Genomic DNA, 26,719 nt, shown 5'->3' with positions numbered 1-26,719 from the left:
CTTTAGAACCTCTTGGATTGCAGCCCCTTGACTTGTCTCCGACAAGGAGGGCAGCTAACAGCCTGAGCACTAATTTCCCATACCCTCTTGGCCTGCTTTCCAGGTCACAGCCCTTGGCCCACGGAAACAAGCTGCAGCCAAAACTGTTGCTTTTGCAACAGAAACAGGCAAGCTGCCCCCGAGTGTGCTGAAGGGTTTGAACAGAATATTCCTTTCTGGCCTAGCACTAAAACACAGGCTGCACACGCACGCTGGGTAAACATACACGTACAGAGGCACCTGGAAGATTGTTTTCTGGGTTTGTACATTCTGATGTAGTTAGGATAAAAAGCAACCTCAAAATGGTTGCCCTGTAGTTCTAAATACCTATAAATGCAAGCTACACCCTGCAAACATTCTGCAATGTAGACATTTTGTAATCTAAGTCTCAGATTGAGAAAGGGGATGAGGTGAATTCCCAGCTTAGGCACAATAATAGATCCAGTAATTCCTTACTCTGGGAAGCAACAGCACCTTATCTAAGTTTACACAAGCAATAGTTCACCTCAGGAGTTTTGCCACGCTGGTATATGGAATATTTACTAGCATTGGCCTCAGGCTTATAGACGCGTAGAATGACTGCAAACTTGGCCCCTCTTCAAGAAACAGACTGCATATGCAAATATTTATTTTAAATAACATTGCTTTCCCCATAGGTTTTTATTATGATTTTAACAGTTAAATAGTTGAGGCAGGGATGAAGCTTTTATATATATTTTTTGGAAAAGCCACCCAACCACCACCACCACAGCTTCCATTTAAAGTTGCTCCGGGCAGAGCCCCCTTTATTCACCTCTGCTTTTCCCTTTCCAACAGTCACCAAAACCAAAGATGAGCCACAGCTCATCTGCTTCAGCACTGGTTGGCTTAAAGTATTAGCAGTGCACGCTGAGCTGGCTGACAGGAGCTGGCAGGGGCTGTAGCTTTAGGATGACAGCATTGCTCTCTACAGCTGTGACTTCTGAACAGGGCACCATTTCTTTTCACAGTCCCTTCACCTTACCCATACGAGATGAAAACACACAGATCAAGAACAAGAAACTGATTTTCCAAGTCTTCAAAGAGTAAATTCTTACTCTTTATTGACAGCCAAATGAATTGAAACCATCAACACAAGCTCACTTTAGACACCAAATTTGAACAAACACTTCCCATTATGTTAGCTACGTAACTGTTCCAACACAAAATTAAAAAAAACCCCAACAATTCTGAATGGAAAGTTATGATTTATTGCAAAAAAAAAAAAAACCAAACCAAAACAGAACCACCCAAAAAAGCCCCAGCCCTCAGTCAAAGTTAACCAAGCATACAAAAGTCCCACTGAAGCAAGACACACACTGTTGTGTACACAAAACACACAGAGCGTATAAAATGGAACTGTTACATACAGATATAAGGCAGGTACATCCCAGGAAAGTCAGCCAACTTCCTCTAAGATGGGCAACACAAGTACTCAGCTGAAGCTATACTACACTGACACACTGTACAAAATGGAGTTAGTTAAATGCAACAGCCACTGAGGTAGCAGCATGCTCACTGGGCAGGCAAGAGAACAGGCACCAGCGCCACGGCATCCGTGTAACCTCATCACACGCTGCAGCAGCCTGGCTCCTATTCCAAGTTTTACTGTAAGGCCTTGGGGTGTTTCTGATGTCAAGGTCTAAACCCTAAAGGATTTAACATTTTCTTTTTTAGACGTACTACTATATTAGCTGTTTCACAAGTGACACTATTAACAGCTGAAAGCCTACCATTAATTGTCTCCCTGTAACTTCATTTCCTCTAGCGAAGTAACCAACGCTCCACAATAAAGTCTTTCTTGCAATTGAGATGTAGAGTCAGACTGCACCCCTCAAAAGTCTGAAAGCTGTATTAAGTCCTATTTTGCCAAAAAGCATTATTTTCCAGCACAAAGCTGCAAAGACTACATAAAAAGATGCTATATAAAGAAATATTTTCAAGTAATTTAATGATAAAATTACAGATTTTCATAAAATTTAGTTTCAATGCATGTGTTAATTTTTTCTTTAAATAATATTTGTGAAAATCAAATACTGACCAGATGCTGTGACCTTCTACTAAAAATGTGAGTGTCTGACAGTGAAGAGGGCTGAAACTAAGAAGCCTAAAAAGAAACTTGTTCAAAAACATCACATGCAGGAAGAGCACCGGTACGAAGCATAGTTCTGTAATGAGAGATAAAATCCAAGTGATTTTATCAATCTTCATATTCTAGCAGATATTTAAAGGGACTTCTTCCTTGACAGCATCCATCTAAAAACACCTCTCTAAACCTTCAGCTATTAAAAAAAAAAAAAAGATTATTAAAATAAGACATGCAGCCCTCCTCCCCTTCCACAATGTCAAAATTCCTTGTGGAATTACCAGTTTACCTGAACTTTAGTAAAGCGTTTCGCAGACAACTGTTTCCCACAGCATACTGGAGAAACTGACTGCTTATGGCTTGGAGGGGTGTTTGTTTTGCTGGGTAAGCAGCTGGCTGGCCCAGCCCAAGGCACGGCGGGGAATGGAGTTACACCCCGCTGGCACCAGGCACAAGCGGCGTCCCCAGGGCTCAGTGCTGGGGCCGGTCCTGCTTAGTATCTTTATCAATGATGTGGATGAAGGGATCGAGTGCACCCTCAGTATGTTTGCAGCACCAAGTTGGGGGATGTGTTGATCTGCTGGAGGCAGGCAGGCTCTGCAGAGGGGTCTGGGCAGGCTGGGCTGAGGCCAATTGTATGAGGTTCAGCCAGGAGAAGTGCTGGATCCTGAACTTGGGTCACAACAACCCCACACAGCGCTACAGGCTTGGGGCAGAGCGGCTGGGAAGCTGCCTGGTGGGAAAGGACTTCAGAGTGCTGGCTGGTGGCCGGCTGAACATGAGCCAGCAGTGTGCCCAGGTGGCCATGGTGGCCAACAGTATCCTGGCTTGTAACAGTAATAGCGTGGCCAGCAGGACCATGGTGGCCAACAGTATCCTGGCTTGTAACAGTAACAGCGTGGCCAGCAGGACCAGGGCAGCGACCGTGCCCCTGTGCTCAGCACTGGTGAGGCCGCACCTCGAATCCTGGGTTCAGTTTTGGGCCCCTCACTGCAAGACAGACACTGAGGTGCTGGAGCGCGTCCAGAGACGGGCAACAGAGCTGGTGAGGGGTCTGGAGGGCAGGTCTTGTGAGGAGCGGCTGAGGGAACTGGGGGTGTTGAGTCTGGAGAAAAGGAGGCTCGGGGCAGACGATCGCTCTCTACGGCTCCCTGACAGGAGGCTGTGGACAGGCGGGGGTCGGTCTCTCTTCCCAGGTAACGAGCGACAGGACGAGAGAAAATGGCCTCAACTGGCACCAGGGCAGGTTTAGGTTGGATATTGGGAAAAAATTTCCTCACTGAAAGGGCGGTCAAGCCCTGGCACAGGCTGCCTGGGGAGGTGGTGGAGTCACCATCCCTGGAGGTATTTAAAAGCTGCGCAGACGTGGCGCTTGGGGATATGGTTTAGTGGTGGACTTGGCAGTGGTAGGTTTATGGTTGGACTTAATGAACTTAAGAGGTCTTTTCCCAACTAAACAGTTCTATGATTATAGGAATCCCACTGTTCTGAAGGTTTGTTGAAATATTACAACTGATATCTACAGTCATGGCAATTTAGAAGTACCACAGTTACAGTTTAACAGTGAGTTCATGTAACAATTTCTGTTGTTTGTCAGCCTTCTTAACCATTAATCCACTCTTGAAAGTATTTCCCTCCCATTTTAAGACTTGGCTTGATTAATGCATTTCAAATGTGCAAGACCAGGTGATGTAATTTAAGAGAGAAAATAAAAGGTATCGTACAAAGCACTTCTACAGTAATTTGAAAAAGTTGATGTTATTTACAGGAAAACTAAACAAGTACAGGCTTAGATATTTCTGAGGAATGGCTTCTTATGTGTGCAACAAACATCTTAAATACCATAATTTAATACCTGGGGGCTCATACCCTTAACACTTAAGTCATATTGACTTGGAAAATAAATTCAGGAATTTTCACTTCAGATACATATCAGCTTAACATCCCGATAAATACTGGATTGTCTGGATTTAAGTTCTACAGTTCAAAACTCATCTCCAAAGGAATAAGGAAGAATTGTCAACAGTTCCTGGTCAGATACCTGCCAGATAGAGACTGGCTTAATATAACTGAACTTTTAGACAGTTCATTTCTTTAAGAGTCTGTTATGTTTGAGAGGCACTTTAATATACAAACATTATAGTAAAAAATGGTCCCAAGGTTTTCCAAGTTGTTTTCTATGCTTGCTGAGACCACAAAAACCGGTCACACCTTTCCAACATGGACTGAATCAGCGCTCTGTAATTAAAGCAAAGGGGAGGGAGGGAAAAAAAAAAAAAGTAGTCAAACAGTAGAAAAAGCTAACAATAGAAAGAACAACAGAACTTAGGTTTGATTTTTAAAGAAAACTTTGTCAAAAATGATACTGTATTTCAGAAGTAATATCATGACATCACCACGCATGCCTCCTCTGGAAGGGATAGGAGAGATCAAAGTTTGTGCAGGACTCAGCAAGATACATTATCTCCTTCAGAGAATCTCCTTCACATACATCATTAATGTATGATTTCCTGTTTCCCCACTTTCCATTTTAAAATAATGCATATATTGCACAATACATAGCTCTTAAATAATGGAAGAGCTTTTAGTTGAGTTTAAAATCTGAGGTAAAAGTGTGAAGTACTTTTTCTTTTTATGAACTGAAAAGAAAGTTTAAAGTACCAAGAAGATCCAAAATGAATACTGTGGATCTCCTGTTGAGGTTCCATCTTACCTTTGCCTTTTCTCAGCAATTCTCAGTATCTCGCAGACACCAGTAAACCTCTCAGACAATTCTAGCATCAAGCCACACTCCTGCAGGAGAGGCAAGGCACGATTTGGGCCAATAGCCTTGGCCAGTAAGAGTGCTACGTTTTCCACGGTGATGCAATCTGGGCAGCTCAGACTACCATTGCTGACAGCATTCCCATTCTGTGAGTCATGGTGGTGGAAAGCTGTGCTGTGTTTTTGTGCAAGATGCAGAAGAAACTTCCATTCTTCTATGGTCTCTGGAATGGAACCTAGATGTAAAATGAGTTTGTTACATTATTTGTAAAACAAGGGTTATTCTAAGCCTACTATTTCAAATAGATCTGTACTTAAAAGGGAAGCTAGCTATTCTGGTTTCCTCTGTGGAGATTTAAGAAAACCAAGCATCAACAAGCAAATTGTATACAGAAGTGTACTGCTATGACAGACTCAGTGTAAAAATTTGGTGGTGATCTACACAAAGCTTCACAACAGTTCACTATTTAAGGCTTTGGATTAAGTAAAGAGAGAAAGAAATGTTTTGTCCTTCTTAGGGCTACTAGGAATTCTAAGTTCTGCCATACGGTACAATGCTTTGCTCATTGTAACTTTGTATGTGTGCAGGCAGGCTAGCTATTCCTCTACCTGCAACACCAAGTTTAGCTTTTACTCCCAACTGTTAAACAAACCTACATTCTTGAATTTTTAAGCACCTTCTAGCACAACAGATTTCACAAAGCACAATGTGAAGATACAAGAGCCTAACCCCCTTTTATTGTTTCAAATGTGCTGCACTGCACACAGTTAGTGCTACCAAAAGACTTAAGAAACGGAAGTTCAACTCAACTTTGGACAAATCAGTATATAATAAGGGCAGCTCCTGAATTACAGAAACGTGTTTACACAGCTTAAGACTCACTAACCATCTTCTCCATTCAACAGGCTCAAATCATCCAAATGAGCAATATTAGTAAAGGCTTCTGCTCTTCTATCCAGCTCCAGACAGAGAAAAAGATACCCAGGCCAAAATCTAGAATGAAAGAGTAAAGATTTCCAGGAATCAAATACTCAGTCTAAACTGAAGTCAACAATAATTAAATATTCATTTAAACGATCAGAAGCAACTGAATTTCTTGAATGCCAGAAATCACTGTGGAATGGGGACACAGGGAATACCCCTTAATCAAAATGGGTACTTGGTACATTACATCAGACACTCAATACTCATCCTCAAAACAGGAAAGGTTTTAAAATAAAGCCTGTCCAAGTAAGCAGCAGATGGGTCATTTTCACTTCCATCCTTTTGGGGTCAGAATACCTACTAACCAAGAATCACCAAGTTTTCTTCTTACCCGTGTGATTTACAGATGTCAGCCATCTTCTCTTTTGTAACAAAGTCAGCTGGGAGTTTAATCAAAAGCAAAATGAGCTGGCTGTAGCCCCAAGTAAACAAATGCGATCGTGGCCTAGAAGATGAGAAATTCAGTTTTAAAGCACCAATGATTTTCTTCAGAACTTCTTCAACAGGAAAGGCTTATGAAACAAGAGAAGGAAAAACAAATGAAACACTGTGTGCAGTCTCAGTAGAGCCATCACTCTGGAAAGCACTACAGATTAAGTTACTTAACCCTTTGATTGCTTCTGCTGAACTCTGCAATATGCAAAATTGCACCAAGGACTCAGTGACATCCCAACTGTCACACAAAATCTAAGCCAAAAGCCTACAGACCCGTTAAAGCTTTTTGCTGCACTCAGGATTTTGGGTGAACCCTACTTTACCTGGGATTTCCTTCTGCATCCACAGTATTTGCTCTTTGTGGTGCATCATGAGAAACTGCCAAACACAACCAATCCAGTCGTACAGATTCAGGCTGCAGAAGAGATCTAAGGAGAGATGACCTAGAAAATGAAACACACAAAAAAACCTACCAGTTTTAAATATACCACACATGGAGAAGCAGAGATGGTGTGTGGACGAAAGGAAAAAAAAAAAAAAAAAAGGCTTAAAATTAAGTATTGCAAAGCCTAGAATGATTTCTGTTTCTAGAAACTGAAGGATCACAGAAAACTGTCAAGTTTGCAGGCTGGGTTCTCACAGTTTTGTTTTGGTTTTTTTTTTTTTTTTTTTTTTTTTTTAAAGTTATCTAACCTTGGTATACTGAACTGCAGGCACAGCAACAAAAATAGTCAGTTCCACTTAAAAGTATTAATTCGAAAAACCCTTCTAAAACTAGCATCTAACAAACAAAATCCAGTCTGAGACCAGCTAAAACAGGGAGACTGAGTTGGAACTTAATGCTAAAGAACACCAAGCAGATAGATATAGAAACAGTACAAAAAGCCCGCAAAAGCCAAAACAAAAAATCTGCACACAGCTGCACTTTGAAGAAAGCAGACAGATAAAAGACAGCCTATATTCTCTTTACCTTTTATCCTCTGGCTTTGATTTCACCAGACTATCTAAATATGCTAAAAAGTGAGCTGGATCATTCCTGCAAAGCTGTTTGATATCAGAAGGCAAAATAGAGGGGTGGAACTTGATCAAGGGCCGAAGGGCTGTTTCCCCAAATTTTTCATAAAGCCTGGAAAGAGAGGATAAAAACTGTTTTCAGTATTAAACAGCAAAACTACCTTTTTTCCAAGATCTCTTGCAAGTTCAAGAGAGTACTGAAAGGTGATCTCTTTACAAGATTCTCAGAAAGCTTTATGAAACATTAAGTGAACCAAGTCCTGGTAGCAAGTTAACAACACTGAAGAGAAAAAACCAAGGACTAGGCTACAAACCTTTGAGCATGTACCAATAACAGCGGGCTATCATCCCAAGGCCCCAGGTCATGCAGCTGTTTCAGCATTTTCAACATATCTTCACTTTCCATTGCTAAAGCCACTGGACTGTGACAAGTTAGTTCTAAAAATAAATCATCACATAAGTTACAAGATAGGAGCAATTATTTCTTTTAACACTCACAGACAGCTGTTGTTAAGTGTAAGGACAAGAGTTACCACTAATTTCATGGAACTCTGCAGCTAACGGTAGTGACAAGTGAACAGATCCTACTTCTCATTTCATAGACATCAACATCACTAATCTGTACTTACAGCAAATTACAGTTATAAAACGATACAGCTAAGGCATGGAATAATATTCTTGATCTATTCTCCTTTTCTTTACACTTCTGAGGAGGTGATTTTTCCTCTTGTGAAAAAAAAAGATAGCCCACTGCAGGAGATACGGTTTGCTGAATACAATGCAGATCTGCATCAGTTTTCATATATTACTATTTGCTTCTATTAATAAATAAAACCTTCAGCTTGGGCACTGACTTCACAGAATGCAGAATTCAACACAAACATCGATCCTGATGAAATGTGAGTACTAACCTACAGGCCCAAGTGCTGTCCAACTGAGGACAAACTAGGAACGCATATATTACTTTCACTTCTAAGGCTCTTAGAATCCAAATGAGCGATTCCCAAAATTCAAGTAAGATTCAAAATCCAAACAGATCCCCAAAACCCCAAATGCCATGTACCAACACTCAAAGCAAGATTCTGTTGTTTGACTACTCTCTGTTGACACCAAGTCAATGCTAAGACTTTAATTCATTCTTAAAAAGAAATGCATAAAGCAGAAGCTGAACGCACGGAACAGATGAAGTTCTGTTCTCCAACATAATTGGGAAGCTTTAGTTCAGTAAGGCTAAAGAGGCACCAAAAAGATCAAAAAGTATTTCTGTGGAAAAAGGAAGTCTGAAGTGATCACAAGTCAGTCATTTGCATGGAACCACCATTCAGTTTTGTTTCACATTAACCACATTTCTCTACAAGTCAAATCTTCTGTTTCCAGTGCAAATACTGAATAGCTTTTGCCTTGTTTCTATACACATACGATTCCAATTATGATGCTTTTGCTCTCTGAAGTAATATATATGTTTTTAAATAGATCTGGTCTGTAATCACTACAGTGTTCAATCAAACTCCATACAAATCAAAGGATCAGAATTGCAAAGCTGGGGGGACGGGAGGAACAGTCTCTCCAAGGAGCCAGCAGTTCTTCCTGAATTAGCCTTTGTGGGAAAACCAACTAACCCACCCAAAAACGGAACAAAAACTCCCAGACACCAACCATCCTCCCCCTCCCACACTACACCTGCAGAAGCAGAATTTGCAGACACAAAACTGAGGGTCTTCAAGTTTTTTTCCTTTTTTTTTCCCCAATCTTACTTTCAGTTTCCTAGTAATAAATTTTTCATTAGTTACCTTTTAGTCCTGCAATGTACGTTTCCCACACATTAGGACTGGTTGCATACATGGTTATAATACACTGCTTTAGTCTTTTTAAATCCAAAAGAAAGAAGTAGCTTCGCATAAACCTACAAGCCAAGGTCGACGAAGCTGCTAGTGGCAGACTTCCATCAGAGCTTTCCTCAGCATCACCATTTCCACAAGTAAAGACACACAGCTCAAAACACAGTGTTGTCAATTCAACGAGATCTTTCTGAACATCCACTTCTATGACACATGGAGAAGACACTTGAAAGCCGCAGTCCAAAGGTCCCTTCAAGTCAGTACTATTTTCACATGTGGTTTTGCTTTCACAGGTTTCATCAGTATTTTCCTTTTTAGTGCAGTCTTCCACGATACTACCATGTTCTTTGTCTACTGAGTCTTCATGAGTTGGATCCAATTGTAGGTTTTCCTCCAGGACTGCCCCCTGTTCTTCAGCGCACACAGTCTTGCTTTTCTTAATAGGGGAAGCTGAAGGCTCTTTGCTGCCAAACTTTTCTTCTAGATGGACTAGCCATTCCCGTAAAACCCTCCTCATACACGGTGGTTCTAACAAAACCAGGGGATCCTGGAGTTTGGCTCTGCAGCATAAAAAAAGAACTTTGCTAAGTTGCTTAAGAGTTATAAGACGCCACAAGAGAAGTATTATGTATGTCTTGTGCAACTCAGAAGTATACTCCTGAACTTGACTTACGGTCAGGCTGGTTTTTGTGGTTTTGAGCGTAAATGGAATTTAGACTACTAATGCTGTCTACATTTGATCTTAGTACAATCAGAGTTCCCCAAGATTACTTTCAGAATGGAATTTTATTTGTTAGGTAGTTTTAGGGGGTGTGTATTATTTTGTTTGTTTTAAAACTATGCCTGTAATTAGGACAAAAGGGTAATGCTAAAGTACCTAAATAAGCTCTTAGTTGATTTTGCTTGGTTTTAAATATGGGAATCAAATCATTAACCAGACGAGATCCTTTTCAGATCATGTTAGTAGATATTCAGAGCATTGCTTTTACATGTACATAAAGAAGAATAATAACAATAAATGTAATTTTTTCTACCAAAGCCCAATAATCTATACACTAAAAAGTTTCCCTGCTTACATAGCTTCTGCTGTTGCAGCCTTGAGATCTCCTAGACAGTCTTCCTCTGGAAGCTGGCAGCTCTGTGGTTCTAACCTAGAAAAAAACATTCATTTTAGCCTTATCTGCGGTATTACCTTTAGTTTACATGCGGATTTCCTCACAAATTTCCTCAAATCTGTGAGGAAACAACATCAATTCCTTTATTAAAAAAAAATACAAAGCTTTCATTTCTAAAGAAGGAACAGTTCAGCAGAAATTATAGATTAACTGGGCATGAAGAGCAACCAGTAGTACTACTTTGTGACCTTTTATAATGGCTTCTACTCCAACTACAGTAGATTTCTGCAGGTACTGGGAAAAAAATATGTTAAATTAGCAAGACACTGGAATATGAAGTAACTTACCTCTGTAGTAAATGGACAACCATTGAAGTTGTTCCATGTTTTATTGCTTCTATTAATAAAACAAACAAACAAACAAACAAACAACCAACACCCCCCCCAGGCACACGTAACCCACACAACCCAAAAGAAAAAAAAATAAAATAATATTTTTAGGGAGATAATAGTGTTTACTCAGCAAGCAAGAAAGTGAACTGTTGGGCTCCTGTCCATAACTATAGCAAGCATCGCAGACACACTATGTGAGACCTGTGGAATACGCTACATCCTTGCTCTTCAGGCATTACAGAGCTGTGGAGACTGCATGCTCCACCACCCAGAATTGTTCATTGCCTCATCAGCTTTTAGGGAAGGAGTCAGGGAGAACCAGTGACACTCACCATAGTAATGAAGACAGCTAGAAAAAAACTAATGCTGAGCTCCTCATTCCACTTGAAACAGTCATTTTTCTTTAGGTTGTTATCCTCAGAACATTCAGCAAATGCAATTGCTAAGAAAATATGATTTTGCACTCACTCTTTTTCTTCCTGGGGAGATGCTGCCAGGTTAACAGTCAACTCCTGCAGCTGCTCATCATCCTTTACTTCTTGCCTCCCTCTAGTATCAGGACTTATATGAAGTGTGCCAATCTTTTCAGTAGTTTTGCGTACAAAGCTGGAAACACTAGGAGTCAGAAGTTCAAACGTTTAAGGTTAGAAGTTAAAAACTGAACAAATCTAGTACTTTCTTTCCATTCAAGCCATGATTTCTGAAAACTCCATAACCTGAAGAACTTTTGAGAAAAGCATGAAAGCAGCAATGGCCAATCAGAGCAAAACTCACTAAGCAGCTGCTCAAAATTCATACTTCAGTCATGGTCCATACTTTCAGTACAGAATAAAAACCTGAAGCCTTTAAGACTTGGGTTTTTTGCTGCTGGAGTAACAGGAGCACACACTAACATTAACACTTAGATTTTGACAAGTATTTGTAGGCAAATAAATGCAGGCTGGCTACACTGCATTTGAAAGCTTAAAACCAGAACACATAATTAGGAAATTATGTCCTTCCCTGGTGGGAAAAAATGACTTTACGATACTCCAAATTAATTCTTCAGATTACAAAGTTCGTTAAAAATGTCCTTTTCATTTCATCAGTCTCTATCCCTTCGGATACTTTACAGAAGAGAAAGCCCAGTGAACATACCAAACCCCAATTATTTCTACCACTGCCATCAAGAAAACCATGTCAGCAGGAGTTGAAAAGAAAATCAGCTTCTTGCTTTCTGGCCAAGAACTAGTTTGAAAGCATCATGAAAAAAAGAAAAAAGCAACCCTTTTACTCGCTCTCCAGAGAATATAGCATCTTTTACTATACCGAGGTTGAAGCAAAAGTTGAAAGTTGCGGCAGAAAAGAGAAAAGATTCAAATGTAGCAAAACAATTGGACTTTGATGTATGGAAGGATTAAAGGTAAGCTTTTAAAAGTTAACTGTAAATATGATAGTATTTTATTTAATTATAAATTTAATGCAGCAAATTCTACTAATAATGAGAACTAAATTTTCAAGTAACACTTATTACTAGCGAAGTCCTAAAAACTCCTTATGGTTTATAAATAATTCAAAACGTTGCATGTAATTCTGAGGGTTATTCATGATATCAGCTACAATTTTTTGTGGCAGGACATTATTCACATACCGAAGTGATCAAGGGAAGGCTACACAATTTTTCAGACCATTGTTATGGGCCAGCAACATTATAGACAAGAAACTAACATACACAATTTTTTCCAAATTTTCAAGTATTTAACACCATTCCTTTACATTTGTGTTTGTGTGTCCCTGTTTTCAAAGGGAGTTTTAAAATACCGATTTGATTTCTGCATAAAACGGACCATATTTACTTGCAGCAGGTATAAGCTACCATTATTCCATAAACACTTGGGGAATTGATTACATTCAACTGGAAGGTGTGTGTGGGGAGATGGCAGACCACACTGTACACTTTGCAAGTGTTTTTTAACAATATCTAGCATGCTTTGAATATTCTACTGTCTGTTCCCAAGCAACATAGGAAGCCTTCACTCATTCTTCAGAAATCTAAGGACCAGAAAAACAAGATTCCAAAACAATATTCAGGCAGTTTGCTTTGAATACAAACCACAACTGCAGCTTACAGGGCAAATGTTAAGCATTCTTAGCCACTTAAAAACTGAGGCAGAAGTCTTGGCTCCACTGAAGTTAACAGCAGCTCTTCGTGTCTTCATTAGAGTCAAGATGGAAGCTTTAAATTGCCTAGCAAACTTAACTGAATCTCCAGCATTTCAGTTCAGATGTTACGTTTTTGCAGCACAGAGTATGAACTAAACCAGACAATGCTACAAATTCAGAGGACAGAAAAGGGAAAGATGTAATGGATGAATGAACCTGCTGCAACTTTTACCTTTCTTTGACAGCTTGGAGAGAGACGAGAGGAGATGGGGAACGAAATGACAAAGGAATACTGAATGGGAGAAATGTCTCATTCCGGTCAGCCTCAACCGTCACAGATGCATGAGATACGTTGTCTAACAAATGGAATTGAAATAAAGAGTCATGAAACAGTGGCCTGGCAAAAATGGAACAGTGAAACAAACTCTAAGTCACTAATTCATTAATGGATAACCTGCAAGCAATATTTTTCTGCTCAATTTTCAAGAATGTGGGGAGCCAAGGAAGTGCCACTTGGTTTCAAGGGCCATTTCATTACTGACTTTGAACCTAATAATTCTGTTTTGCTCATAGTCTTTTGGCTCTGTAACAAGGCAAATGGTGATCAACAACTGTATGAAAACTATCTTCTAAAAGTAGACTCACAGTCCATTTAGGGGCCAAACACCTTGATTTAATCCACTGACAGTTACTTTAACATCTAGGAAAATTAGGTACTGTGGCATACATCATTTTATATTGCATGATTTCCTGAAGTCTAAAGCACACATGAAGATACAGAAACATATAAACCATGGTTAAGGCATAAATCACCCTTTTATTTGAATGGACTTAAAAGTATAATTGAACTGGCTTCTGATAAGAATCACAGGAAATACAGAGACAGTGACTATTTCCTTTTCACTCTTATATCCCTAACTATCTGCAATGTGTTTTGAGTAATCATTTCCAGGTACAAATGCATACTGTATCTTTAAGTGACGTAAATAAGAAAAAAGAATCCTTTCAAGTAAGGATCACTGCATTTTGCAAGTCAGCACTATCTGCACTGTTGAGAGGAAAAGATGCTGTGCTGTTACAGAAACCCTACACTCAGAATCCACAGTCTCTCTAGATAGTGCCTAAAGGTCACAATTGATTTTATGATTGCTTGTAAATAAGGCTGCTTTTGTTCATTACGCAGATTAGAAACCTAAAAAATTTATGACATCTTACAAATGTGAGCAGGGAAACACAAAGTCCATTTCTCTTAAATACCAAGTTAAGTACACATGCTTCAAGAAGCATCTAGAACTTCTCTATTTTGAAATAATCAGTAAATTGGTTATCTCTTGTTGAACAGATAGAACTTTTTTATCTTCTGACATTCAAGACCTACTTCCCTTCACTTCAGAGTTTTAATATTGGAAATGATACACTTCCTTCCAAGTCTGCTCACTTCTTGTTTTTATGGTGATGTAGGTAAAGACGCACATATAAACATTAGGTGCTACAAACAGCATGTGGCTTAGTCATCAGTAGTGTTGTCCTACTAAATAGGGGAGCAAATACTAATTCCTAGACTCTTCTTCCCCACTGTGGTTTTCTCCAAAGCATCAAAATACTCTCCATCCTCAACTGGCATCTAGTCTATGCAAAAGCTAAAAAGCAGCCTTTCTACTGGAAAGCCTCTCTACCATACCTGGAACTAAGCCAGCTTCTCATCATCCTGGATTTCTGCATCCCTTCCTGATCCCAACCAGTGCAGAGAACAGGACCTATTATTGTCTCACTTAAGCTTTCATCCAGTGACAGGTATTTGTTAGGAAATAAAAATGTTCCCTGGATGACCTCAGTGTTAGTTGTTAACAGCTCTATCATCCCCGTGCTAATGTATATACGCTTAAGAGAATGAAACCCTGCAAGAAAGTTGAAAACACATCATAAGCCTACTGGTTGCTGCTGAAGACATATAAAGCCAGAATCAAGATTAGGAACATCTTTCCTAGAACAGGTATTACTGGAAGTATAGCAGCAGCAAACAAATCTCATTTGAAGCTCAATTAACTGGCATCATCAGCTGAGAGAATCCTAGCATTAATACAGAATTGCACATGGGGGCGGGGGGGGGGGGGGGGGGGGCTTGAGTGAAGTCCTAGCTTGGTAAAAGCCCTCCAGACATTTTGTTTTGCTGCTCTGGGTTTTGTTTGCTTTTAAGCTTGAACTTCTGCGGAGCCAGCATAATACTCCAATGTTTCAAGAAGGAGTTTGACTCAAAGGTGGGGTGATTGTGCTCCCACTGATCAAATTAGAGGACTTAACCATGGGTAACTTGATAGTGGAAAATAAGAGCACTGAGCCAACCCAACCAAATTCTTGTAGAAAAAATATAAGAAAAAAATGCATCTGAACAACATATTTTCATTAAGACACATTACCAAGTTCTACTTGCTCATCTTCCTGGTGGGCAGGAAATTCTTTAAGTCTCTCATCTTCTGAGAAAGTTTGGCTGTGGAGAGAACATGAATCTTCATCTGACTGACTGCCTCTTCGACTGATAACACGATATATTCCAGAGTCTAAGACACTGAAGCTTTCCTGTCAGACAAGCGAGGGGAGTTAGATGTTGCATGAGTTGTACTTCCTTGTTAAACTTCCTGCAATGAACTAAACAATCATACCCATACAAATAACCTCACAGCACTCCAAAATTCACTGTCTGGAAAAACCCACGTAACAGCATTTTTTGACATATCCAGAACAGAAAAGTACACAGATACCAGCAAATGTGCAGTCCAGTGACTTCATAAAGATGTATATGCTGCAATTGCTTTTAGGAAAGCAGCCTGTGGAACAACTGGTGTACCTAGTACCAGATAAAAACCATCTCTGCTTTAGTCCTGCATCTGAGACTGTCGCTTCACCCCTTTGTACCCAAGAGTCCATACTCTTTTTGCTGGTTAACCACAGACCCTGCACAACTATTTAGATCCAGGATACATGTACATTCTTTTCCTCATGGTCAGTCTATGTAGTTTACTTTCCCATCTCCTAAGGAAAATACTTGTCTACCATATCAAGATGAAATTTACATTAGTTTGTTTTTTTAACCTTTACTTTTTAAACATTGTTAGAGTGAAAGCAGCAACTGATACTGCATTAACTACGAAATATTTCCCCTTTCTTGAAAAGCTGCTGGGAAGCCAAGACAATACCAAGCAGCTGTACATGTAAACGAGTATTAGAAATATGCTTTGGGTTTTTTCTTTCCTTAGAGCTTTCTGGTTGAGCTTCATAGAGTGGAAAATCTTTTTCTGAACAGGGCTAGGTTATTTCTGAGCATTCAGATGTTCAGTTTTCACCACATAAAACTACAGTAGCAATCAAGATGACCTTTACTGAAGCTTATTGAGACACCGACACATCTGTGGAGAAAGCCTTCTTCACATCAACCGTTATCCACATCTCAATCATTAGACACAAAAAAAGTACGGAAAAAAGGCAGAGGTCCAAGAGCCTGAAGAAAGCAAGTAGTAGTACTTTATGTCTCTATACCCCACCTAATTTTACCAAGTAGCATTATCAGCCATAGTGGACATGGTAAAACTAAAGTCTCATCTTCAAAGTGTGCAACGAGGTGATTTTAAGCCTCAAAGATAAAAACTGCAGGTATCATTTTTGGCACTACCAGTACACATACATGAGATGAAATACTACTCCTTCTACTGCTGCATGCAGAATCCATAGGTTCCAACTTAGAAATTAGTTCTTCCAGTTGTGTCATGAGATCTTGCTGAGTTGAGGCATCCAGCTGAGACTTCAAGTGCTCCAGCTTGTCTAAAGACAAATTTTTTCTTGCCTGAAAGTACACAGTGAAACAGAAGCATTATTATTTCTAATGCACATGTGAAAAGCAAAAGGTACCATATATGCAGGCTAATTTTAATCCTAGAAGTATAACGTTTAGAAGACTTTTTAAAAACTCCCAAGAATATGCGTCTCAGAAACCCATGGAATTTAATGGAAGAGGGGGACAGGAAACAGCGAAGTTGCATTGCTCACTTACAAAGAGGTATTTACTTACTCTGCAAGAAATAATTGAATTTTGGAAGAGGCAACAGACCCTGGCAGCAAGGCTCCAGAACCCTCTTCTTATCAGACGGTCTATGCAGCGGTCTACCAGCAGAAGGGAGAGGTGTCCAACTTTTCCATTTGTATGGAGACAGAACAACTCACTTTTGTAAACTGCAATATCCTGAATATCTGCAAAACCAGATGCACAGAAATACCTAAAAGACTGAAATCATTAGTCAACATTCCTTTCTGTTCCTGAAAGAAGGTGAAAACTTCTTTCCCACCTGACTGCAAATGCATGCAAAAGCCTAATACGCTGTAACAGAAGTAGAACAGGGAAAACAACCACTGAAGCTAGCATCTAACAACTATAAAGCATGGATGAGGTATCAAAACTTTCCAGAGTTGTGTTTCTGGAAAGTATTCAAGAAGTTCACTCAAGTTATTGAAATTTCCTTTTCTTCTGAACAGGCGTGAAAAACTAAAGACTGATAAAGATGAGAAATACATCATTGTTAGCTTTGAAACAGTAGGAGAACATTTGCTAGATGGTAGAAAAACGCTTTGACCTTTCAGCCAAATGAAATAGTTATGCTGTATGCAAACACTCTGTGACAGTCATTGGAAACTTAACGCCAAAAGCTGAGGAGAGAAGGGGAAAGGAAAGATTGACAATGACTAACCATTCTAGGACTATGCTTATAACCATACACACAAAACCGTTTATGAGGGTTCACTCTTCTGTCAAATAAGTACATCCCCTAGCTCCTATTTAGACAGGTGTTAGAAAAAAAAACAGGTTTTAAGCTTTCAGCAGCTAGATTATCCTTCACAGGACACATGACAAACCTGAATAAACAGAAATGAGAAAAGAATAGCGCAGGTTTTACCCCACTAACATTGAAGGTTACTACCTCTCACTATTTGATTACTACCATATTTTACAATCCACTCTACACAATGTTTTGTTTCTCAAGCATGTATTCAGAAGTCTGGAGAGAGAGGATGACTGGAGAAGGCAGGGAGAGAGTTAATATTCAAGGATATACCTGGCAGATGAAAAGGAAAAGGTTTTCTGATCAATGTTCTGCAATCCAGCTACAGAAAGTGAGCTGGAAAAGCCTCCATGTTAGGCAAGGGCTTCAGAAGTGACAAACGTAACAGACAACATTACAAACCAAAGATTCTTAAAAGTTTACCTTTTACTTCACTCCAGAGTAAGACTTGAACACTTTGTGGAAGAAAAATATATATGCCTCTTTCTGTCCAGGTCATCACACAGTGCTCACTGCAAGCAAAGCAGATGTTAATGGCGCAACAGTTAATTGTGGTAGTTGCTGTAAATATGCAGGGATGGCTCTGGCTTAACTATAGCAAGCAAGAAGTGAGACAGCTGTTTAGCATGATACTTGGAAAACTCTTAGGCAAAAAGAAGTTGGTAATATAAATTAGGAGAATATACAACTTCTTTATTTTTAAGTCTACTTTATCAACAGGAAGCTACGCTGACAAATACTCACGTCAAATACAGTAGCTTGGGGAAAGATAAAGATTGTGGAGCGCAGCTGGAACTAGTATAATGAGGATCCTGCCTGTAAAATAAATTATTATCCATTACAAGCATAACTACAATAATGTCACTTTATTAACATAATATTCTTAACCCCTTAAATACAAGGCTGGCTTAAATAGAGTCTTATGACAGCAGCATTCATTGTCAGTCACACAGACATACCACAGAAGCAAGGCATTTTTGATAACTACTGGCTTCTGTTATTAGAGGAAAACTTATTAAGATGACAGCTAGGATTAACATTTGACTGCACTAGGAGTTTATTTAATCTTCTCAGCCTTAATGCAGTTCTTTTCAGCTAGTCTAGAAGCCCCAAGCAAGTTTATCACAGATAACACTCATGCTTCTACCTGAGAGAAACAACAGGGAGAGGCGGTGATGAGAGCAGATGCTTGAACTGATGTGTGCTTTGCACTTCCCCGTCAAAGTTCACCTCCCACATCCTTGAGCCAGGACGAGCACAATATATTAATGGCTGCTGATTCCCACTGTTTTTTCCAACAGGGAAGAAACATGCTCCAAATTCTCCATCTCTCTCCTTATTACCAATTTTCCAGAACTTCTCTCTAGTGGGGGAAAAAAACCCAAAACATACTCAAGGCAGCATTAGTAAAGGCTCTAATTAATTTATGCTTTTCTTGAAGAATAAAAATACTAAATCCTAGTTGCTCAATTGGACTTGGTGCTTAAATATAATAATATCTGTAACGCATATTATAAAGCCTGCATAAAGTTTATAAAATACGAGGTGCAGAAATAACTTGGTAAGGGAAAGGTGATTGTGCAAAAGTGATCCCAGAAACCATTTCCAACCCCTAAAAAGATAAGACTGTCATTATGAATAGTCAGCATGGATTTATGAAGGGGAAAGCACGTTAACAGCCCTCTACCACAGACTGACTAGCTTGACAGATGACAGCAGTGGATGTTCTTTACCTTGACTTCAGTAAGGCTTTTGACATCGCCCCTGCTAACGTCTTCACAGACAAACTGAGGGAGCATGGGCTAGATAACAGACATCAATAAACATGAAGTCCTGCACTGAGGGAGGAACAACCCCAGGCACCAGTACAGGCCAACTGGCTGGAAAGCAGTTTTGTAGAGAAGGGCCCAGGGGTCCTGGTGAGCAAGCAGCTGACCATGAGGCAGCAACAAACCCTTTTGGCAAAGGCAGCCAACAGCCTCGTGGGCTGCATTAAAAGCGCTGCCAGCAGGTCAAAGGCGATGGTCTTTCCCCTCTTCACAGCACTAGCGAGATATCTAGGTGCTGGGTCCAGTCCCAGGCTCCCCAGTAAGAGACAGACAGGGACATACTGGAGCAGCTCCAACAACAGGCCACAAAAATGACTAAGGGATCACAGCACCTGTCCTGTAAAAGGCTGAGAGAGCTGGGCTGGTCAGCCTGGAACAGAGAAGGCTCAGAAGGGAATCCATCTGATCCCACATGTATCAATACCGGATGAGGGAGTAAAAAGAGAGAGCCAGACTACTCCCAGTGGTGCCCAGTGAAAGGACAAGCAGCAATGGGCACAAATGGAAATACAGGAAATTCCATTTCAACATAACAAAAAGCTCTATTATTGTGAGGGTGGTGAACCACTGGCAAACGTTGCCCAGAGAGTTTGTCGAGTCTCCATCCTTGGAGATCCTCAGAACCTAACTGGGAACAGTCCCACACAATCTACTCTACACAACTCTCCTTCGAGCAGGAATATTGGACTGTACGATTTCCAGACGTCACTTCAAAAACCTCTGTGTGACTCAGTAAAGCCCAATATTTTACGAGTAAAACGTAACTTACCTCTCTGTGTCACACAAATACGTGCGTGTAAGTGAAGATATGAGCAGTCTTCCATCCAAATAATCAAGCTGAACAACCCGAGAATCTACAGTGGTTATAATCTGAACAGGAAACATCACAAAAGTAGCAGCAGCCTACAGTTAGAAAGGAAAAAAAAGAAAACATACTGGTCATCAGTTCAAAGTAAAGATTCTTTCATTAACTTAAGATTGCAAAATCCAGAAAAGACTCATATATGCTACAAATACAGAGCATAAAACAGAACAGTTGGTTTCTTCTCTTTCACAAAACAAGGTTTCAATGCTTAGAGGCATAGAAGACTTAATCCTCCTTTTCACAAAACCATTGTTGAAGATTTAAGAAAAAAAAATCATCTTATCCCTGTAGCATCCTGACATTTCTTTATAAAAAGGGTGTGTTTTCTGTAATATTAAGAGGGGGGTTTACTTTTGCTTTTGTAAGCTTTGTACTTTTGTCAATCCTCTCAATTCTCCCCATGGGTACTTTCAGCCAGCAAACAGTTTTATGGAGAGACACCTGAGGGATTACTTGATACAAAAAACACTACACCACTTTAAACCATCTGATGTAGGTGGTTTACATAAACTCACTTTCTCCATTACCCTGCAGCAAATTACCCAAATGCTATTTATTATGCAAATGTCTCAGTTTGCATGGGTGGCAGAACAAAGTGACAGACAGACGGACTTCCTATGAAGAAGAAGCTACTGAGAACTGCACTCCAATTTCCAGCAGACAGTCACCATTTTTGACAGCTTAAAGCTGTTTTTTTTGTTAGGAATGTGACAACGCATTAGATGAGAGATTCTACAGCCCAATTCCTTTAACAGGCAGAGCAGAAACATATTCCATGGTCCTTGCCCTTCTCTCATTTTCCCTTTCTTTCCGCAGTTGAATTTTTTGCTCTTTCTGTTGTCGTACAAATGCTCCTTACCTGGTATAAAAACAGCCCATCTCACACACAAAGCCAAGAGATCTATTTATTGCATGTCTGCATGCATCATTGCATGAGGGGTGCTAGATGGTAAATCCACAAAGCTAGCACATCTCTTAACACAGGGTAATATATTTTAGATACTTTTGAACAATTGTTTGCAATTATGTTTCTCATTGGTTCTTACCAGCCTCTCCTCCATTTAAAGGCACAGTGTTCTTTCCTTTCATCTCCTGTTCTGAGGGGAGGGGGCTTTGTTAGTAGGGGGCTTCCTTTGCTCCAGGGTGGATCTTTTAGTGTACTAATTAGGACAGCTTACACACAGTTTGAGTAATTTTCTGTTTGATCTCATTAAGCATTTGGTTCTCCTTGAGCTTATCTTGTTATGTCCCAGCTTGACACATTTATGGTGTCTATTCTCTCTCCCAAGGCCATGTCTTGTCAAGTACTTGTAACATCATCTGGTTTTCATTTTTTTTTTCTTTTTTCATTATAGATATTTACATATTTTGTCTGAATTTAAAATAATAGACTGACCTTCTATTAGCCACATATTTCTTTACATGCAATAGTCTTGCTACTTTAAAGTCAATTTTCTGTCAAAATCTTTCATAAGGGTGAGAAAGGACCTGGAGGAAGACACCTATTTCCAGGCTGTGCTCCTTCTCACAGATTAAAAAGAGAAGGAAAGAACCTACTAATGGTAAAAAGTTAAGGAACACTCAAGGACTAGAAATCAGGCTGATATCATTTACACATGTGTCCTTTGCGCAAAATGTAATGGATGAAAGCTTGATGTACACCTACCATTTATTTTAACTAAGAACTAACTTTAAGAACGAGAGCACCCAGACAGAGCCAAGCAAACCCAGAGTCTGGGATGGCCTTTCTCAGACTGACAGCTCAGCTGAGGACTAAAACACACAGCTGAACCTGCAGTTGGAGCCCGTGGACTCCAACAGGCTCCAAACCACCAAGACCCTGGCCCTGGATACTTGTAAATTCCAAGAGGAAGAAGCTCGGCCAGTTTTTAATTCTGTATGTTTGAAAGCATTTTTATGTTGCATTACTAAAATAGCTAAAATAGGGGATGAGAGAGGTTCTCAGATCAGGATTTCTATCGTTGTGTCAAGAGACTGTTTCTTCATCCCAGCAGTCAAAGCTACCAGAACTTCATCAGCTGGCAAGTCCTCCTCTGCTTTGCTTTACTAAAGAAAAAGATTCCACACATCCCCTGTGAACCTCTTCATCTCAAACAAAGTATGTGACATTTTACCTTCCCTTGTTTCGATGTGTTAATCTTGATGGCTGATACTTTTCCCACATGATCTCCTACAAAAACACGAAGGGCAGCTGTATCCCAACATAGAGCTGTGATTTTTCTGCCCTTATGCTCAGAGGAAACATAAATGCGTTCTGGCTTCCCACGACGCTCCTGATTCAGCTCCCAGACTACTACAAGACCTTGGCTGCAACAATTGAAAAAAGAAAACACAATTTGAGAGTAAGTTTTCTAAGGTTTTATCAGTGATAAAGATGCATTGCTCCAAAGAAGCAGAAAATCTAAGCAAAGTAGTACATTTCAGAGTTGGTTGTGTTTGAGGTTGCATGCTTTCAAGAAGTTTCACGTTCTTCATTCTGAAGAAGAATGTGTCCTTCCTTGCATTACGATGCACCAGTAGTTTTGTTTGGAAGGGTGCTCTCAATTACTGGAATTGCAGTGAGGATGCAGAAAAACAAGCATCCAAATGGATTTTGAACAACCTAAGTGGTATTAACTACCAATCTCACTCTGGCAAGTTAATGAAGATACTTCTTTTGATGCTGAAAGGTCTCAGAAACACATTTATCGTCATAACATCATATGCATTAGCTCTCCCATAGATGTTCTGTTACAGAAATGATACTTATTCTGGAACAATTATTCCAGAAAAAAAATTTACACAAGCTGTCTGTGCAGACAATTATTCCGTAGGGGCCTCTACTGGTTAATACCTTGCCCAACTCCAAGTTCTCAGCAGATGTTCAAATCTGAACCTTTGAAGCTACTTTAAAATGTTTATCCAGCATTTAGGTTTGTGAGTGCATCACTCACCTGGTGGCAACAGCAACATAGTCTTCATCATGCAAACAACAGGCAACCCGGGAAATGGCACCTTCCTGAAAGCAAGGATGGGAGTAAGCGCAGGTGAAAGTTGTTCTTGTACTGCCTTCACCACTATGCAACTTTTATCTTTTAAGACATAAACCAGATTCACATCAACAGCTGCTATCACTTTGCTGTGATGTGGTTTCTTCAGTGGGGTTTTTTTTTGTTGTTTTTTTGTTTGTGTGGGGGTTTTTTGGTTTTTTTGTTTTTTGTTTTTTGTTTTTTTACAAACAGTGAGCTTACTCTAAAAAGATGCAGCTGACAACATCAAGAGAAATGAAGGAAATAGCATCTGGCTGTAAAAACAGTAATCCCTGCTACATGATCTCTTTCAACAAAGGCAAGCCAGCTTATCTTCCCTTTGCTTATCCAGGTAGTTCATAGTGTGGACATTCAAACACTGGTAGTTATCTACACGGGAGTTGCTCTGGCTTCATATTCAAAGTTTTCTTCTCGTTCTTAAAGATTCAGGTGACTTTGTTGCTGCTGTTAAAAGAATTTGAAAAACAAAGGCCTGACCCCCTCAAGCAATTTCTTTCACACCTCATGAAATCTATGACACCACACACTCTGGGGATACACTCCAGTACCACAACCGTTTTTCAAATGGAGCTGTCCAAAACTTCACCTTACTTGGACAATTCAGCAAGCTGAAAACGCCTGTTGACTCTTAATAAAAGTCAACCTGAAACAATCTCTCTTCTGCAGTCCCATTTTCCCTGGAAATTTTTTTAAAGGATTCTTTACCCTTACCTTATGAGTGAGAAAGAGTCTTTGCTTCCAACCATCTTTCTGTATAAGATTCAGTCCTCCTCCCGAACTGCCCAGAGCTAGCCATCTCTTCGACACAGCTATACACGTGCACTGAAAGAATAAAAACCATAATGCACAACACAGCTGCTACTAAGTACTAACAACAGGATCTTTTTCTTAAATTATTATGTTTTTTTTAAAGGCTTCATTGTTGGCCAGCTGTGTGTACCCCTCCTGAAACACTGGCAGCACAGTCAGAGATACTAGAATTGGACTCTCTGTGCTTCAAGCAAACAGTGTAAGACAGCAACCGTCTAAGTCTGTATTATTTATCCCACAGCTGCATTCAGAAAATGCACATATAGAGTAATAGGATCCTTTGTCTTCACTGCTTCTTCTTCCCAAAGTGTTCCCCCCCAACAAGCTAGCATGCACACACCCAAAAAGAATGAGTCCTGTGAGTTAATCAGATAATAAACCAAATAATGTCATTAGTAGAATTTAAAAAAACAAAACCAACATCCCACAAAAAAAACCAAACACCACAAACTCACCTTCAGACGACAAGAATCCAACCTGAGTGCAGAAAGCAATGGATCCAAACATTCAAACTCTGCCAGCACATGGTTGTAAGAGTCTGGAATTACTGGCACAGAAGCCATTGATGTACATTACTGGCGCTACTCGCTCACGGGTGCATTATGGCTTCAGCTTTTAGCTGTACCTGCCAAAAATAAAGTAAGTTCTTGATCAGTTCACTTTTTACTATTACATCTGTTTTCCTGCACTTAAAGAAATCCTGAACTTCTTCCTGTTCAAAGAACATCAGATTTAAATTTGCTAAAAAGGCCCAAGGGCTGCAAAATTAGACCCCTGCTTCATTCATGAGAAGTTTTTGTTGAAGTTTATTTCAGAAAACTTAACCTATCAGATACCACCCTTGGAAACAGTTGAATTATAGCTACAAGAACTATTTGCATCACCTATAAAACAAGTTCCGTCTACCTATGGAAAAAGCCTTGGTTTATGGTAAAATGCACTTCTCCCCACAACATGCATATTTGATTTGAAACCAATTTTCTCATGGTTAACATTTAGCATTAGTGTTTTATACCTACATCATCATCATCTCCCCCAAAACTAAATTCAAGGAGTATTATCCTCAACTGATACCAAAGTTAGAACTGCCTGCATTTGTGCATTTTTAATACAACTATACATAAACACGTATAAACTCTCCTTTCCACAATACCCCCTTTTCAGCACACAAGATAGATAATACAGCATTAAAAAAAAAAGGAATTAAATAGTTATCAAAGATGCAACCTCACATGTTTTTCCTAAACAGCACATACTTTAAAAGAACCTGCTGTGGAGGAATGTTTAAAGTTTAAACCCATGTTGCTTAAAAAACCCCACAGCCTGTTACGCTCCACACTCAAGTCTCTGATTTTCTAAATAATGTTCAGCATGCAATCTGATTAATTTACTCCCTCCCAGAGACAGCGTCACATTTCCTTACAAGGGAACGCTTACTCTCACCAGGAACTAGGAAAAGGGAAGATAGATGTTTAGCCAGAGAGGGTAAAAATTATTTCAGCTTTCTCAAATGTCTTAAAAACCCTGGATTTTTTTTGTTTTGTTTGGGAGTTGAGAACGACTCCACCGAGAGATAAAGATAGAACGCCTCAGAGGACTGACAAAAGGATTGTTCTGTTCTAGATCAGAGTATTTGGTGCAGAAGGTCACCCCAAGGCCCGTGTGACGTGCTGTGCCCTGCGGCAGGCGGCATATCACCTGGGCAGCCCCCGGGACCCCCTGCCCCGGCAGCCTGCCCTGGGGAACCGGGCGGCCGGCCTACCCAGCACGCTGCCCCGGGCCGGCCCCCCGCTGAGGAGAACGGCGGCCGACCCGCCGGGGTTCCGCCGAGGTACGCGGAGCACCACAAGGGCCGGGCACAGCCGCGCCCGCTCCCCCAGAACCGGCCGGCCCCGCGCGCACCGGACCCTGCGCGCACCAGCAGCAGCAAATCGAGCGCGTCCCGCCCCGGCGGGAGACACCAGCGCTCCGCGCGTCCCGAACCGGCACTGGGGAAACCACAGGGCCGGCCACGGCTCCCCGGGGCCGCGCCGGCCTCCCCTCCCACTGGCACTCACCGCTGCCGGGCACCGACCTGCCCCCGGCGGCGAGAGCCGAGCCCAGACCCTCCCGGACGAGCACAGCGCAGCCCCCGGCCGGCGGGTAAGGCGCCGAACCCCGGGCAGACGAACAGCCGAGAAGAGCCGCTCTCCACCGGCCGCCGCCTCAGCCCCGGTGCGGGCGCCTCAGGCCGCTGGCCCCGCCCCCGGCGCGCCGCGAGAGCGAGCGAGGGCGGGCGGGGCGGGGCGCGCGGCCCCTCCGTGCAGCGTCACGCCGGACGCGCCGGTGCCGGAGGAAGCTGCGTCACGCGCACCCGCCCGCCTGCCCCGGCCACGTGACGCTGACGCGCGGCGCCCCCCTCCCGCCAGCGGGCCGTTGCTGAGGGGAGGCCCCTCCCCCGCGGCGCGGTGGCGGCGGCGCCGCCGACCTGGGAGCGGAGCAGCCGGGCCTGCTGGGGCCGATGGCGGGC

The 26,719-nt window shown here is 41.1% G+C and overlaps 1 protein-coding gene across 3 annotated transcripts; it reads right to left on the bottom strand.

Moving 5' to 3' along the window:
* Positions 1–1,252: 1,252 nt before the first annotated feature.
* Positions 1,253–26,646, bottom strand: HPS5 (HPS5 biogenesis of lysosomal organelles complex 2 subunit 2). Of its 3 annotated transcripts, none has more exons than XM_055814320.1 (23): positions 26,268–26,646; positions 24,666–24,835; positions 24,112–24,222; positions 23,305–23,369; positions 22,486–22,678; positions 20,255–20,388; positions 18,804–19,019; positions 18,401–18,472; positions 18,080–18,168; positions 16,891–17,069; positions 16,507–16,665; positions 15,245–15,404; positions 13,060–13,183; positions 11,154–11,300; positions 10,255–10,329; positions 9,131–9,738; positions 7,655–7,778; positions 7,297–7,452; positions 6,650–6,769; positions 6,223–6,336; positions 5,794–5,900; positions 4,857–5,142; positions 1,253–4,381 (listed from the first exon to the last, which is right to left on the bottom strand). In XM_055814320.1, exons 2-23 carry the CDS (start codon positions 24,771–24,773, stop codon positions 4,321–4,323), a joined length of 3,408 nt encoding a protein of 1,135 aa, XP_055670295.1. In that variant the 5' UTR covers positions 24,774–24,835; positions 26,268–26,646; the 3' UTR covers positions 1,253–4,320. The 3 variants fall into 3 exon arrangements, with proteins under 3 accessions (XP_055670295.1, XP_055670294.1, XP_055670296.1); XM_055814319.1 differs by having other exon boundaries at positions 26,285–26,646; XM_055814321.1 differs by lacking the exons at positions 1,253–4,381; positions 4,857–5,142; positions 5,794–5,900 and having other exon boundaries at positions 6,273–6,403; positions 26,285–26,646.
* Positions 26,647–26,719: the final 73 nt, after the last annotated feature.

This window comes from Falco peregrinus, chromosome 9 (assembly GCF_023634155.1).
Source record: "Falco peregrinus isolate bFalPer1 chromosome 9, bFalPer1.pri, whole genome shotgun sequence".
In the NCBI taxonomy this organism is placed as follows: Eukaryota; Metazoa; Chordata; class Aves; order Falconiformes; family Falconidae; genus Falco; species Falco peregrinus.
This window is presented reverse-complemented; position numbering and strand designations above follow the sequence as displayed.

Excerpts from the sequence above, each read along its gene's own strand:
- HPS5 (XM_055814320.1), bottom strand. The coding sequence starts at position 24,773 with ATGGCTTCTGTGCCAGTAATTCCAGACTCTTACAACCATGTGCTGGCA. Across the intron at positions 24,223-24,665 it reads TGGATTCTTGTCGTCTGAAG|TGCACGTGTATAGCTGTGTC; the intron begins GTGAGTTTGTGG and ends TTATTCTTTCAG. Across the intron at positions 18,473-18,803 it reads CTCCCTGTTGTTTCTCTCAG|GCAGGATCCTCATTATACTA; the intron begins GTAGAAGCATGA and ends TTTATTTTACAG.